Here is a 16,696-nt window from a genome sequence, read left to right on the forward strand (position 1 = left end):
GGACGTGTGGCAGATGTGGAGCTGTGTGAAGGGATGAGCTCTGCAGAGAGACTGTGCAGACCCAGCCCAAGGTATCTAGCAGAAAATATGGATGTCCCACTGCAAAGATTTGTTGGCTGTGAAAGATGCATGGTATCTTGTGGTTGTACATCTACAGAAACCAAGAATAACTTTCTAGGCTGTTTTCTTTTAGAAATAAGGAGGAGGTGCTTAGCTGCTGGAGTGCTCAGAGGACTGGCCTGTGAAGCAGCCACCCTTCGCTGGGCTGTGCTTGTCCATGTTGCTGTGGGGCAAATGCCTGAAGCATAACACATTAAAATCCCATAAAAACTCCTCCCTGCTCTGCTGGGGGCATTCTGCCTGCTTTAACTTGGACTTGTTCTGTTGCTTCTGAGGTCTCTGCCACCATCCCTCTCTCTGAAGGCCTCCCCTGTGTGACAGGCTGAGGCAGGGAAGGAAAATCTGGACTTTGATATCAGGTTTAACAGTAGAAGGTCCCATAGAGGATTTGGATATGTCTAGATGGGCAGAAAGGCAAAGGTTTACGGTGATCCCTTCATGCCTTTGCCAAGTACCCTGGGGCACACTGTTTGTGAGATGGTGGGTGCTGTGTCCTTTTTATTTTGGATCAGCTCTGGCTTCCCCAAAACCCAGGAGGCCCCTGAAAGACTCACAGTTGAGTTACACTGATGATGCTCAGGTTGCCAGTACATACCCAGGCCCAGATGCTAGTCTCCCACTTGTATTTTTCTTGCTCTGGGTATTTGAGGATGGGGGAACCAGACAGGCACTTTCTCTGCTGGACTTGTGCTTTTTCCTCCCTGTAACAGATGAAAACACAGAACTCAGGCTGCTGTGCAGGCTGAGCATCTCGGTGTGGTGTCAGCAGGGTGTCCTGGCTGACAGAGGCCATGGGCACACTGGGCTCTCACTCTGTGGGACCATAGCCAGCCCATGGAGATGAGCAAGGAACTCACCTTTTCCTCAGCCCTCATATCTGAAATGCGGCCTCCGCTTTTGGATACCCCTGGTATGTGAGGCTTTGAATTGTAAAGAACCTTGGGGAGGCTGCAGAAAGGTTAGGGTTTAACAGGCTGAGGGAAGTGGGAATGTGGAGCTGGAGAAGGTTTGGATGGGCTCAGCGATGGTTGCCAGTGCCTGTGGGCAGGGTTGGGAGGCAGCAGAGCCAGGCTCTGGCAGGAGAACAGGGTGAACATAAATGGGTCCTGTATCACTGAGTACAAGAAATAAAGTTCTCTCCTGTGAAGAGCCTAGTCTAGAGCAGGGGCTCGGAGCGAGATGGGTTTTTATGCATGTGGAGGGCTGTAACCCTGAGGGGCCAAGGCCCGGAGCTAAGCTAAGCTCCTCATTGTCCCTGTCTGGAGCCTTAATGACCACAGGTCTCTGTGGCTAATTAGCCGCTTTCCGCGGGCGGTGGGGGGTCGCCCCTGGCAGTCTCTCTCCTCCCAGCCCATGGCAGGGGCAGCAGCAGCCGGGGCCCCTCATCCCGCCCCATCCCGCTCCAGCCCCGGGACCCCGCGGGCCGGGGGGAACCTTTCTGCGCCCTGCGGAACCTTCGCGGCGGAGGCGCCTGTTGCTGCCCGGGGGACGAGGCGGGCGCTGCGACGGGGGGCGGCCCCGAGCGGCGGCGGAGCCCGAGGAGCGGCGGAGGCGGGAGGAGGCGGCGGGGCGGCCGCAGCTCCCGGAGCTCCCGGGGCGGCCGCAGCTCCCGGGGCCGCCGGGCCGCAGCCCCCGCCCGCCGCCCAGGTGAGAGCGCAGCGCTGCGGGGCCGCCGCCACAATGGGAGCGGAGCGGGCCGGGCAGGGCACGCCGGCGAAGGCCCGCCCGCCCCGCCGGGGGTGTGCGCGGGGCGCCCGCCCGGCCCGCGGTGGGCGCCGGGTGGGGGCGGCGGGGCAGCGGCCGCCGCGGTCCGAGGGGCCGGGAGCGTTGCGGGGGTGGGAGGGCGGAGGGGCGGTGCTGCCGGGCCGCCCGGGGGGCGGGTCCCGGTGCGGGGCGAGGAGCCGGGGGCTGCGGGGCCGGGCCCGGGGCTGAGGCTGCAGCCGCCGCCGGGAGCGGGGCGGCCGGCCCGGGGCGCGCCCGGCCGAGCTTCGGGGCCTGAGCGGGGTTGTGGCTGTGGGGGAGCCGGCCGGGGGTGCGCTCGCCCCCCGTGGGGTGCCGGGGCTCCCGGGGGTCCGCCCGTGCCGGCAGCGCGGTGCTCACACGGAGGGGCCTGGCGGAGCCCGGGCACGGCCGCTGTCACGCTCTGCTGTGGCCCAGCGATCTGTGGGACTGGTAAACACGGGCTGTGGGACTGCTAAACAGACATGCAAAGTCATAATTTATTGTCTGCGTGAGACTTGTTCGTGAGCCGTGGAAGGGGAAGGCTCGGTGTGCCGAGCTGGTGCTGCTGATCCTGTTACCTCTCCTCTCCGGATCCTGTCTCCAGCTTTTCAACTTGCTCCCTCCGAGGATGGGTTTTGGGTGGCTGTATGTTTCAGTGCTCGCGTTTGAGAGATGCTTGCAAACTCCATTGAAATCCCGTCCTGTCTCTTAGTCGATTGGTACAAAACTGGTGCCTTAAAAAGTTTACTACATCCCTCCAGTCTGTGTGCAGGTGGGGGAATTTTGATTTAAAAAACCAAAAAGAAAAAGTCCAAACCCAAAACACTAAACAGGAAAAATCCAAACAGTAAAAGGAAGTAACAGTTCTTTTTTCCTTTTTTTTTTTAAATGCTAATAAGATGGTTACATTTGCTTGTCTTTATAACTGTTAACATTGGATATCCTTTGTATGGTTATGCAAGCATCATACTTGGTGAATAATCACTTAGCCTGTAGGAAATCACTGCAGAAACTTCTGTGTTGGTTTGAGATGTTCTGCTGCCTGGTTGAAGGTGGTAGCTCCCCTTCCTGACTTAGAGTAATGGGCCTTGTGAGTGGTCTCTGTGTGCTTCAATGCAGAATCAATTAATTTAGAATATCAGCCTTTGTTTAAGTAGCTCTGCTCTAGGGACAGCAGCACCCAGCAGAAGAATAAAAACAAAGCAGTCTGCTTAGACCACTGCAGGTGCTCCTGGTGGGAGCTGGCATGGTTTTGGTTTGCTGGCTTCTTTTCCCAGGTGTGAAGCTGTAGACTCTGAATATATAGAGAGAACAACACAGCTTTTCACCCTGTGCCTTAGCAGCATCAGAATGTAGGGGTTGTTCCTTGAGCGCAGGTGCTGAATGTGAAATTTTCAAGAAATAGACAATTGTTACTTTAAGGAAGAGCTGTTGTGAATATGTGACATTTTCTGCCTCGGAGTAAACACCACCTTCTCCTAAAAAAGCTCTGAATGTTTAGGCACTGGGTTCCACTTGTTCTGCACTCAGTGGTAACTTCTGACCTCTACAATCTCTTGGAATTCCAGATTAGATACTCAAGGCTATTGCAGATCCTGGGTGGGAACCTGTGCTCTTGTGAGGAGATGAACCAAACAGCAACGGTTTTATCTCCTCTCAACAGTGGTGGCATTTTAATGAAGATTTGAAAGGTATAACCTGGCATAGTAAATCTGTAACATGGCATTGTGGTGTTCTCTGGGATCCAAGTTGACATTGGGAAATAATTCAGACTGGAAAGGGCCTCAGGAGGTGTCTAGTCCAACCAGCTGCCTAAAGTGAGATGTACACCAAGGTCAGACCAGGACTTTGTTCATTCAGGTCTTAAACCCTCTGAAGACAAAGGTTTGTCAGTTTCTGTGTCCTTGCTCTGGTGCTTGACTGTCCTCACCAGGAAGGGAAAGGCCTTTTCTCTGGGTCAGGTCACACCTGCACCATTGCAGTTTGTGTCTGCTGTCCTGCTGTGTGCCGCTGTGCACAGACCCCCTGCAGGTCCAGCAGATCTGCTGTCAGCTCCCCAGAGCCTTTTCTTGTGCAATCTGGATCTCCCACAGCCTCTCTTCACACAGCTTTGTCCCTCTGAGCATCTCTGTGTCCCTCCACCAAGCCCACTCTGGTTGATCAGTGCCTGGTACGTACTGGGGGTGCCCAGAACTGTCCGTGGTGTTTGCAGTGGCTCTGAAAAGTGCTGAGTGCCAGGGAGCCCTGGTTTCCCTGGGTCAGGGGGCCGTGCTCCTGCTGGTACAGCCCAGTGCTACATCTCCTGTGTGCAGGGATGTATTTGTACCACTGATGTCCCTCACCCTGCTCCACACAGCTCTGCAAGCCTCATTCCTGTGCACACACACACACGTGTGGGTACACACGTGTCACATCACATCACACCCCCTGCAGCACTGAGCAGCACTTGTTCCATCCTTCTCCACATGTTCCAGTTGTCACTAGTATGACTCTTGGCTCCCTGGCTCCCGTTCTTAGGTCTTCTGCTGTCACAGGTGTCCTGAGTTCCCAGCTGACAGGTCTGCCTGTTGCCTTGCCTTCACTTTGTTTCTCAGGATTTTGTCCTTTGAAACACTTTGAGATGTATCCAGTCACTGAGCTAGGATGGGAGTGGCAAGCTTTTCCCATGGGGATGGAGTTGAATCCTTGTGATCAAATCCAGAATGTAACCGTGCAGGAAGTGTGCTTTCAAACATGGTGAAAATGGGTGTCAGTTGAGTGAAAGTTGGGTACAAGGTTTTTAAGAATGCTGTTAGTTACCATGCAACAATGTTCCTGTAATTTCTCTGGATTTGTTTCCATCAGGTGCCAGAGGTTTTTGGGAGACAATACTCTGTGGGATAATATTCTCTGCTAACAAAGTCTCTTATTTTAAACCCAATTCTCCAGAACTTAGCTCCTGCAGAGGTTAAGTACTGTTTACTATTCTTAGATCCTTGGTACAGGTATAGTTTTGAGACATGTTTTCTGCTTACACGAAGTAATTTCTGCATTATATTTACCTGATTGTTGAGTTTATTACAGCTGAACTTGTTTCAGAGAATGCTCTTCTCAAGACAAGAATTTGTTGTGTTTAAGCAATATTTTAGCTATATAAAAATAACTTATAGAGAGCTGGGGTATAGAGAGCTCTGCCACCCAAATCAGTGCTTATTGAGTTCTTTTGCCAGCACAGAAGAAGACTTGTGTAGAATCTGATATTTTGGCATTTTGAAACAATGAATGAAGATTTTGTTTTTTGTTAACTTTTAGAAACCTCACCTTTAATTTTTAGGGCTTTATGCTTATTAAGAAACAATCTTAAAGAGGAAGGGGAATGATGAAATAATAAATAACCCTTTGTTGTTTGAGAAAGGGACAGAATTAGCTGATGAAATCAAGTGTCATTATATGCTGGGAGAAGAAAAAAGGTGGAATTACAGGAACTAGTTTCTTGCTGGTATGAGAAGGTAAAATTTGTTGAATAGGCACCTTTAGAAGCTGGTTGAGTTTCTGAGAATGTGGTGGTATTGTTTTGTTGTTTGTTTTTTTTTTAAGTTATCATGTTTTAGAACCAGCTTGCTGGTGGCATGCCATTCTAAATAATAGTGAGTTATTGATCAGTGTTTTGTATGTGATAACCAGCAAATGCCAACTGCACATTTGCTGAAAATTGGTATACCTGAAGTTGAAACAAATTTTGAGGGGGAATAGAAAGGTGAAAAAGTATATATTGCTTTCATTCATGCAGATGTAAAACTACATAAGAATAAGATTTGTTACTTTGAAAAATATCTCAAGGTATAGAAAATAACCTTTCAGAAATTCTTAAAGGTCAGATGCACTATTGACTCAATTTATGCCTGATGTGGAGTAGCAGAATTTCTGTGCACTCCTGTGAGCAAGGCTGATTCAGTGCTGTTGCAATCTCAGAGCAGCTGCAGTAATTGAAATCTTGCTCTTAATCAGTGGTAATGCTGGAGTTGGGGTCAGTCTGACACCTCCAAAAATCTTGTGGCATTTCAAAGGTGTCTGTGACTCACTTGAAGTGTTACATCCATCACTTAGAGCTCATAGCAGCTTTTTCATTGTGCTCTAAAACCTGCAAGTGGGAGCAGTGATTTGAAGCCCTCTGGGGTGGCCTGTCAGCTTGTCCCAAAGCTGCTGTTCTGAGGGTGTATCTGCAAGTTGGAATGCACAAAGAAAGAAAGAAAGGAAGAATGATCCAAATTTGGTGTTAGTGACAGTCAGTTATTCAAGCATTGGGAAAGATGTAAAGGCTGGTGGGCACTTGTCTGGAGGAAATATTGATCCTGTGCTGGGGAAAAGTGCTGAATAACTTCATGACTAAAGATCTCATTCAAAGATGCAGAAATCTTTAGGGGAAGACCTTTAGCCAGTTGCTTTGAAACCAGGCTGAAGAAATCTGTTTGATGCAATCAGTGCAGCTTGTGGTATAAACACAGAGTGCAGCATTCAGACCATACAGACTGTGCCCTCTACTCTTGCCCTAAATCCTAGGAGGAATTTCTGAGCTGCAAAGTGCAGCTACCATTTGCTTCTTGGGCACCTCTTTGAAGCAGAGGAGAGTTGATGAGATGAACTAACTGCTTGCTGGTATGACTTTAATTACTCTCTCCTCCTTCTCTTCACAGGCACACACAATGGTACTGGCAGGAGCTAGCCAAGAATTGAGCATATTAGCAAAATTTCTTTTGTGCCACTGTGACTGTTTCTGTGCTGGTGGATGGCAGATAAGTAGAAAAGCAAAGGTGGAAAAGCTCAACATGCCCACATGCTTTCCTGGGTTACAAATACATTGAAACTTACACCAAACCAGGAGGACTTTGGTCGACTCAAGTGCAAAACAACATGCTTTATATAAGAGAGGCACTAAACTTATAAAAGCAATTAAAGGGGTTTTGTAGTGATTTGGCAGAAAACTTTACTCTGGTGTTCTCTGTGGCAAACCAGCTTGATCTAATTACCAAAGAAGTGGAGCTGTGCAAGGGCAGAATTGACCAGCAGAAATGCAGAACCTGGCTGGTCGGGTAGAAGGGGTTTGTAGGGCAACCACAGGATAAGAAGGAATTGAAACACAGTAGAAGTACCATAATTTTGACTTGTACTATCTTCTCTTCACGGTGAAGGTTTTTATCTAAAATTCTTGTGAAGAGAACTTTTCTAGCCTGACAGAACTAGGGAAATGACATTGTAGAGACATGGTAATTCAATCAAAGATTTTCTCCAGTTTCTCCAGTCTTACCCAGAACATCAGCATCAGTGAAGCGTGGGTTATTATATTTGGAGTTGTTGAATCCAGAATAAATAGGTTGTTAAAATGTATTGATCTTATGTGAATTGCTCTAGCTGTTTGTTGCTGATACAACAACAACCAACCAAACCCCAAACCAAGCAAAATCCGTGCACCTGTCCAAGCCTGGGAGTGGATAGTGGAGCACAGGTGCTCCAGCTGCCTGCTGAGTCAACATGGGAAATGGAATGTTCTTCCAAAAGGAATCGATTGAGGAGGGCTGCTGGTGGGATTTACTCAAAATTAGTGAAGCAAAAGAGACTTTGTTACGTGGCTGGGGAGTAGCAGTGCTCTGGAAGATCAAAAAATTCTAATTAAATCTCTTGTATCAAACACATACTTACAAATGGGATTTGTGTGGTAATTGTATTCCCATGACTGCTGCAGTCAGTGAGGGTGTTGTTGAAAAGTGAATGTTGTTCAACAGATACAGTTTCATGTGTGATCTATGAGTCAACAACTGGATTAAAAACAGTGGATGTGGAAAATAGAATATGAATGGAGGATTTTTTCAGGGATTTATAGTAGGTCCAGAGCTTTGTAGTAATTTTGTCAGTGGCCTGGAAGAAAACATGAAATTAGAGCTATTCAAATTTGTGGATTATGTAAAGGTTGTGCCTGAGTGGTGAAGCATGAAGAAGGAGCAGCAGCTGTACAGTGTCCTCTGAGTTGTTTGGGTAACTGGGTTTAATATGGCCAAATGTTTTTATAGAGCTGGGGCATGTTATGCATGTTATGGGAAAGACTGGAGGCTGTAGGTTTAGAATACAGAATTGTGCTTCCAGAAACCAGTGACCTTGGAAAGGATGGCAGGAGAAGAGCAGATATATGGCAGTGAGTCCTCAGAGCTTAAAATAAGCTAATTAATTTTTAAATACTCACGTACATTCATAATAACAGGAAATACTGAATGAGGACAGAGAGGTGAAATCAGTTGCAGAGTATTTTGACAAGGTTTAATGTTGGTGTTTTTAAAGAGATGTTCAAAGACAAGAAAGTTGTAGTGTTCAATGTTATTTCAGGGATTAAACTGCTCATTATAAAACTTTTTCTTGAACTGCTCAATTGGTTTAGCTTATCACAAGGTATTTAAAAGTTTCTCAATTTTCTTTGGGCAGAATAGGCTGTGTACCAAAGGCTCTTTAATTTAGTGGAAAAAGATGCAATAGCAGCCAGTGCCTGGAAGTTAAAAAGATTATTTCAAGTTAGGAAAGAGGCACAGATTGTTAACAGTGAATGTGATTAACCACTGGAGACATTAGGAAGTTGCTTATAAGTATTAAGGAAAATTAGGATGTCTCAATCTCCAGAAGTCATCAAGTCAGGATGGAGTTTCATTTGGAAGATCTGGGTGAGGAAATGCACTGTAAATGGATGAGTCTACCTGCCACCACACAAGTGCAGGGGCATTGGCACTTGCTAAACAGATCTCACCCAGTATTCAGACTCTTCCTGCACATTCTAGAGTCACTCACAGCATCTGGTGCTGGTGGTTGTTCTCTTACAGCACTCCTTTTAATCTATTGAGTGTATATTTTCTCTTGAGGGAATTAATGTCCTTGTATATACCATGTACTTAAATGAAATCAAATATTTGTGATCCTTTTTTTTGGGAACCACTGTCATTTTTGGTGATGGGCAGAGGAAGGGGCTGTATGTGGAAGAATGGGTGGCTATTTCATTTCCTGAAGAGGTTGGAATATCTTCCCCAGTATTTTTCCTCAAAAAAATCCTCATAATGTGCTCTGAAGATGTTTACTCCAGTAGTGAGTAGTCTTTACATTCTGTAGAAATTGATTTTTCATTGGGGGAATAAATTGCATGTGCTCTTGCTGGCAGAGGTACTGGGTGTGCATGCATAAGGATGCTGTGCCTTGTGTGTCTCTGGTAGTATGAAATCAGTGTGTCCCTTGTCCAGCAGAGGAATGGTTCTGCTGTGTTCTGCCTGCCAAAGCAGTGAAAGATGCAGAAAGGAAAAATCCATGGGTCCTCTCCTGCCTTGGCCATTAGGGAGATTACTGGTTGTCTGTGGGTTCTCTGTGGACAGTGGGTTTAGGATGTTTTCCTAAACCCTTCTGGAAGCACAATGGAAGCAAATCTGGCTGTGACAGCAGCTTGTGCCTGGTAGGCACCTTTGCAGACATCCTGATCCTTTCCCCATCACAGGACGGGTGCGTGCCCAGTCATGTGCCAGGGCAAGGGCCGTGGGAAGTGCAGGAGCTGGATGCTCTGCCCATGGCAGATTGTCCTGGGTGGCCTTCCCCAGGCACCCCCTCAACTCCTGCAGGGAATGTGTGCCCACACCAGCCCTTGTTCCAGCAAGCATCAGGTGTAATCTGTCTGTTCAGGACATTGGGTTTGGGGAAGGGTCAGCACTGTAAGAAGGGACTTCCTTTATCACTGAAGGAGGCTGTCCTGCTGACCTTGGAGCATTTTCCAGCCAAGTGTTATGTTTTCCCCTCTAAGTCTTATTATTTTGGCAAGGTCTTGTATTCTTCTTTTTGCACTCCTGGGCTGGCTTGTGCAGGAAGACTTAGAGATAAATCCTTCTGTTGAGGGAAGTTGTTTATCTTTCAATTTCCTTGCAGCTTGGAGGGGGTGTGTCTCCTCTGCATTTCTTGCTCTCCTTTCTGTTATCTTGTCTGACCCATTTTGCTGACAAAGAGAAGGAAGGCAGTGAAGAGAGACAGAAGTGGTTATAAGTAAACAGTTTCTTTACCTTCCCTCCCTCCCCACAATGTTCTTCTGGATTCTCTTTGCAGTTGCTTTATGCAGGGAACATTGAAGGTGAACAGAGTTAATTGTCGGGGAGTCTGTATAAGATTTTGGGGATTGGAGGAGATTGTAGAACTCAGGAGATAAGGATTTCAGATTTTTAAATTTAATTTGACTTTAATGGGCTAGAACTCCTCCTGTATCCTGTATCAGACAGGGATCTTTCTAATGGTTGCTGAGAGGACCTGTCACTTCTCACTTTTATCCATGCTTGGCTGTGACATTATTTAGTGTAAGCTATAGAAGGTGAAAAAATTTATGTGTGGCCTGGGTCAGAAAATTGAGACCAACAGCAGTGGTCTCTCAGTGGCAACTGCATTTCTGTAAGAAGAAAGGATGGGAGAAGACTTTGAGGACCTCATGCCAAGGGTGTTTGTGTCTCCCTGAGCAGTTTGGGTGAAGTTCAAGTGTTGGGTGAAACAAACACAAAGCAAGCACAGGGGATGTGCAGGAGAGGCTACATACACCCATATGGCCAGATCCTCACAGTGGATCTTGGTTGCATTTTGGGGAAAGGTCTATGTTCTAGGACAGCCCAGGAATATCTACTTATCCCAAACATAGTAAGATACAGCAAGAAAATGAAGAAAGGCAGAGGCCTAAAGAAAGTGATTATCTTATTCAAGTAGTAAAAATCAGCCCATGATCTCAGGAAGGGGGAGGTCATTATGGCCAAAGTAAATTCCTCTTGTGGAGTTCAAGAAATTACCCATTTGTTCTCATGGTAGAGATTGCATCACTTCCCTTTGTCACCCCACAGAGGTGTTCCTTTAAGAAGTCCCCCTGAGTGCATTTTGGAGGGGACATGCCCTAACCCCGAGAAATTTCTGTCAGTGCAGGTTACCAGTATCTCAAGGTTGGGACAGCTTATCTTCCTGTTCCCTAAAACAGCTTATCCTGCCTTTTCTGGTGCCTACATGGAAGGACCTCTTTACAGAGGCTATCACTAAGATGCTGCATGCCAAGGATTTACATGAGGAGGTGTATTTTGCTTTGAGCTTTGGGCAGTTTAAGAGTATTTGCTGTGGGGAGAGAGATGTGCACAGCAAGGATGTCTGACTGCATGATGTACTTTATACTTCTGTGCTTTGAGTGGCAATTGCATTGGTTTTATCAATTGAAAAAGTCCAGCAAAATGTAGTTCAGAATCAGTTTACACAAACCACATAGTAATTCCTTGATTACTCAAAGAGAGAGACAATTGAGAAGATTGTCTCACCTTGGCTACATGCACCATCATTTGGGCTGGAGTTTTGAAGGTAAGGAAGCTTTATCACAAGGACCATCTCACTTTCTTAGATAGAAATGCTGTCTGTCCCCTGCACTGGAGCAGTGTCTGGCTGCTTGGAGCATGGCCTTGGTGACAGTGACTCCAGCTTGATCAGCCCATACTCAGGGCTGCATGTTCTCACTCTCTCACTGCTTGTTTTTTCCTTTTGTGCCCACAAAGCTGTTCATGCAATCTTGTGGTAGATCACATTTGGGAACTGAATTTTGCTTTCAGGTAGGTTTTCAGCTGAATCAGATTGCTGTCCAGCCACACAGAGGGGTTGTGCTGGCACGGTGTGGGAGCAGTGTGTGAGTTGGGAAAAGAGCAGCTGCTGCAGAAAATGTGTCCGAGGCCTGGGAGGCTGCAGTCAGCAAGAGGGAAAATGGGTAATTTAATCAAGGCCAAATGTGTATTACCCTTCTGGTGCCTGTGAAATCTAAAAACTCTCTGTCAGTGTCAAGGCACGTCTCTGTCTCTGTAATTGGTGGGTTTATCATCAGAGTTTGGTTGCCATCTTCTGTTTAGTGTGCTTTTTTATTCATGTCTTTGCATTTATTATTTGCATCACTCTCTGATGGAAGCAAAAGGAACATCATTCCCAGTGTAATGTAACTGCCCAGAGGTTTGATTACTCTTGCAGCATTGCTCCTTAACACTTGTGTGAAAAGGCAGCTGGCTGTGGCTTCTCCTTTCCTGAATTAGTGCAAAAGCTGTGTATTCCTTCCCTAGTACAAGTGCCTGGGTTATGGAATGCACCTCAGCAACCAAACTTCCAGGCACAGGAAGTAAGGAAAATCAGCTTGCTTTTGTAGGGGATGCTGGGGTGGAGGAGATAGCAGGAACAAAGAATATTTTCTTAAATTGAGAAGTTGTTGTAGGAGTGGTGACATCAGTTGGATTTTAAGTTCCTTGTCCGTAGGTGTCAAGGAATTTAGAGAACAGGACCAAGAAATAAACCTTACAAGACCAGTGCTTTGCTATGAAGTGTAACACAGGCTCTAAATAGGGAGCAACAGCTGCCTTGAAAGCTGGGTGTCAAGGTGATTGTTGCATGGAATGGAGAAGATTTAGAATTGAAGCAGTGCATTTAAGATCAGATGTTTGGGGAAAAGCTGTTATCCTAGAAGAGAAAATTTTTTTCCTAATTTTCCCCTCAGTTTTGGTATGTAATCCTCTTATCTCTGGAGAAGAATTTCTTCGGGAAGCTGCCTTTTTTTTTGGTGGGGGGAGTTCCTTATTCTGGAGAATGCATAGTAAGATTCACCCTAGCCAGCATTTTAAAGTTTCTGTCAACCATAATTTCACATCCTGTTCTCCAATGAATGGGAGTAGTTCAGGTCTGTGGTCTGAATTTGTTTATTTTATAGTGACAATAGTCAACTGCTTGAGAGAAGTAAGACCCAGATAATGAGTAGAGAACACTGGAGAAGAGGGTGATCTGCTTAGTCATACAGACTCTGTAAAAAAATGTCTTTTTTTTTTCTCCCTAACAAAAAATTGTTTTAGAGGTGCCTTTTCCTTCCTCCTGTACTTACCATAGCACTCACAAAAAAGCAAGAGAGGAGATCTTATATTTCAATTAAATCAATACTTCTGGTCAGTGAAATGCTTATTTTAACAGAATGAGATACTCTGCCTCTTTGTGAACATCTATCCCTTTATTGTAATGAGAAAGTCTTTAACTTTTGTCATCTGCCTCCTTCATTCCTAGCAAGGGGACAACTATGAATGAAGTTGATTGAGATTTTACAGCATTGCCAGTAAATCTCCTTTGGAAGTGCAATGTAATTAGTTTTCTCTTTTAAAGAATGCTGTTAACTGTACCCAAAATCTCCCATCAAGATAAGAGCTGTAGTTACAAAAATTTCTTATTTCAGCTTAAATCAATAATAATCAAGAATTTCTCCAATAGATGAATGAACAAGTTCAGTTAAATGACTGGGCAAAAAAACCGGCCAAGCCCAGAGTGGTGGAGAATGGTGCCACATCCAGCTGGGTACTTGTGGGGTTCCCCAGAGTTTGGGATTGGGGTCACACCTATTTAATATCTTTCTCAGTTACTTGGATGAGGGGATCGAGGGCACCCTCAGTAAGTTTGCAGGTGACAGCGGTGTGGGCAGGAGCATTGATCTCCTGGAGGGCAGGAAGGCCACAACACCCCCCTGCAGCACTGCAGGCTGGGGCAGAGGGCCTGGAAAGCTCCTGGCAGGAAAGGACCTGGGGCACTGCTCAGCAGTGGCTGAACATGAGCCCAGGTGGCCAGGGAGGTCGGTGGCACCTGGCTTGTACCAGCACTGGTGTGACCAGCAGGACCAGGGCAGTGACTGTCAGTGACTGTCCCCCGTGCTGGGCACTGCTGAGGCACCTCAAATCCTGGGCTCCTCACAACAAGAAAACCATTGAGATGCTGGAGCTTCTCCAGAGAAGGGAAGGGAGCTGAGGAAGGGTCTGGAGCACAGGTCAGATGAGGAGCAGATGAGGGGGCTCAGCCTGGAGAAAAGGAGGCTCAGCAGGGACCTTATTGCCCTCTACAACTCCCTGAGAGGAGGCTGTAGCCAGATGGGGATTGGTCTCTTCTCTCAAGGAGTGAGCAACAGGATAAGAGAAAATGGTCTCAGGTTCTGCCAGGGAGGTTTATATTGGATATTAGGCAAGATTTCTTCATTGGAAGGGTTGTCAAGCATCAGAACAGGCTGTTAGGGAAGTGCTGTGAGGTCACCAGCCCTGGAGGGATTTAAAAGGTGTGTCAGTGTGGCACCTGGACACATGGCTTAGTGGTGAGCCTGATGGTGCTGGGTTAGTGCTTGGACTCTGTGCTCTTAGAGCTCTTTTCCAACTCAAACAGTTCTCTGATTCAAGACTAATAATTCAATAATCTAATAATTGAAAAGGAGGGGAGGTTAATAGTTATGAGGCAAGACATTCCATTTCTGTTGTGTTTGGAGAGGAAAGAGCATCTGAGCATAGGGATGGTGCCTTCTTACGACACATGGTTGCGTTCACTTGGGATGGGAACAAGTCAAGAGGACACGAGAAGACCTGGCTTTCCTGCTGTTCCCTCTGTTCTTGCTCACTGGGCACAGCTGCCAGTCAGGCAGAATTTGCAAATGCTAAATGAGCTTTGGTAGAAGAAGTGGTCATTTGGGGAAAGCACTTGACTGAGACTCACTCTTAACTTTGAGAGAAAGAATACCCAGAAGGTTGTGGGTTTTGGCTGCATTACAGCCTAGTGCTCTTTGTCATTCTGCTTCTGAATCTTGGAAATGTAACATTTTGGATTCTGTGTGGGTATGAATATACAGTATTGTGTGTTTGGTAAGAACAAGTACTGCAAAAGACATTGCTAGCATTTACAAAAGTTAAGTCAATTTATACACTTGGGAGGTAGTGACATTTTTACTCTAAAAGAGCTATGTTTAGTAGCCAGCAGCTACTTTTCTGGGTGGTTGTTGTGGTGCTTATTTGTCATATGGTATTTTACAGTAATTTGTTAATATATCCCTTTTCAGTTGCTCCTTCCTGGCTTAACACTGTGTGCTTGTGCTGGTTGGTAGCTAATATCCTGTTTTGCATGAATTGGGACAGGACAGTTGGATATGTTTACCAAAAGGGTATGGTGTCTCTCAGGATAGATTGTCTTCCTGCTAATATTTGTGTACCTCCTTAGCCCAGCTTGCATTTTGCTGCTTTTAAAGCTCTTTTGGAAGTAAACTCCAGTATGTAGAGTCATATACTCACAATTTTATAAGCTAAACATATAATATGCATATCATGAGACTCATAGCTCTGTTTCTTTTGTGAAATAATATTTATTCTCTCCATTGGGGTGATTTTTGTGTGTATCCAAATGATCCCCTCAGCAGTGTGTTGGGTTATTTGTGCTCTGTGGGGAGAGACAGTAAGCTGCATTCTTTTCCCTTTCAGGCCTGTCCAAACCATTGGGAAGTTTTCAGCCAGCACAGCACAACCAAAGTGGTGCTTCCATAACTAAGGACAGAACCACAGGAGGCTCTTTCATCCAGTTGCTTTCCATGTGAGCTGCCTATAGTGTCGGTGTTATTAAAGCAGATGTATTTGTGCAGGATAGATAAGGATCAGTGTAAGTGTTTTATTTTGACTTCATTAGTGAGAAAGGCAAAAGTTGAGAGGTTTTGGTTACTTTGTTCTCAAAACTAGCAGAAAACTGGCACTTAAACATTAAGTTTTTTCCACCACTGTGCAATGTTGCAGGGAGGGAATGACTCTGAAAGAAGTTTCTGACAGTTTTTAATCCTTTAATGGATTTTTAATCTACGTTGGAATCCAATAAAAATTAGTTTAATATCTGATTGCTTGGCAGCAAATTGGGTCTAACATATGCTAATTGTCATATCACATGAGTTCAAAACTGTTTATTTCCATTTCCTCCTACTTTGGGATGATTTTTTTGGTTTTCCTCTTGTTTTTGCTCACGTTCAAGTTTCTTTGGTAAACTGTAGGTGGCATAAGTAATACTTCCTCATCCCTGGTGTAGTTATCACTGCTGGAGATGGGGTAGGGAATAAAGAGGAACAAACCTTTGTGGAATACTTCCTTTTTCTATAACTACAGAAACCAGAACCTCAGATTTTCAGTCCAGTTTTGAAGAGGGAGAAGGATGAGGCATCAAAACCAAGCTCCCAGACCTGTGTGATTCTTTGTGCTGAAATGTAGACCTGTGACCCAAGGCAGAGTTAGGTTGTGTAGACTTTGTGGTCTGGTGATGCCAGTGTGTGATGTGAGTGGTGTCTGTCTCACAGGGGATGGTGGGCTGCCCTGGGCTGCTGCTGGTGGGAAAGCTCATTTCCTGAGCAGGGACACAGCTGAAGGCAGTGAATCATTCCCCTGTAAGGAAATGTGCTTCTCTGGGAGGCAAAGAGAGGAGTGTGTGTGGATGGGGTGGTACTGAGAAAATAGGATAAAATTAGACCTTTTAACATTTGGAAAACTTGCAGTTTTTCTCATCCTGCAAGATGAAAGCATTGTTTATGAGCTATCCCAGTCTGTTTCTGAGGGATACCCTTCAAGGAGGTGAGCCATAGTGTTAGCATATCTCAGTGACCAAAGCCACAACTTGTCTTCCAAGAGTGACAGTGACTGTTCTTTCCTTGAGAGGGGAATAGCTCCATGCCTTTCCACTCGTCTCTGTTCCACTGCTTCTGTTTATGTAATTTAGTCTTGATTTATTACATAACTTCTTCTCTGGCACCTATGTATGACAAGAGCTTAAATTCCAGAGGGATCTTCCAGTTATCTCTATCTTTCCTGCTTGGGAATTGGCTCACATCTTGACTTAGTTTGGGTGTTCGTGAAGAGAAGGCTTGGCACACCTCTCCCTGAGCTGACTTTTCAAACTTATCTTTTGGAATTTGAGAATGGTTATCATTAATGCAAGGTAGGCAAGAATTTCCCAAATTAATCTGCTGGATAAAATGCATTGAATGTAATTTGGAATCTTG

General features: G+C 45.8%; 2 protein-coding genes across 3 annotated transcripts in view; one reads left to right on the forward strand and one right to left on the reverse strand.

The window, feature by feature from the left end:
* Positions 1–1,414: 1,414 nt before the first annotated feature.
* Positions 1,415–14,210, reverse strand: LOC128939954 (basic proline-rich protein-like). Its single transcript, XM_054281212.1, has 2 exons — positions 14,204–14,210; positions 1,415–2,289 (listed from the first exon to the last, which is right to left on the reverse strand). The coding sequence occupies exons 1-2, from the start codon at positions 14,208–14,210 to the stop codon at positions 1,415–1,417; spliced, it is 882 nt and encodes a 293-aa protein (XP_054137187.1).
* RAD54L2 (RAD54 like 2) overlaps positions 1,711–16,696 on the forward strand; it is a 67,380-nt gene continuing 52,394 nt past the window's right edge. For both annotated transcript variants that reach the window (XM_054281263.1, XM_054281261.1), the window contains exon 1: positions 1,711–1,767. The gene's annotated coding sequence lies outside the window, so the exon portion shown is untranslated. The remainder of the gene's footprint in view (positions 1,768–16,696) is intronic.

This window comes from Melozone crissalis, unplaced genomic scaffold (assembly GCF_028551555.1).
Source record: "Melozone crissalis strain CALT ecotype California unplaced genomic scaffold, PUWL_Pcris_2 ptg000029l_1, whole genome shotgun sequence".
NCBI classification, from domain to species: domain Eukaryota; kingdom Metazoa; phylum Chordata; class Aves; order Passeriformes; family Passerellidae; genus Melozone; species Melozone crissalis.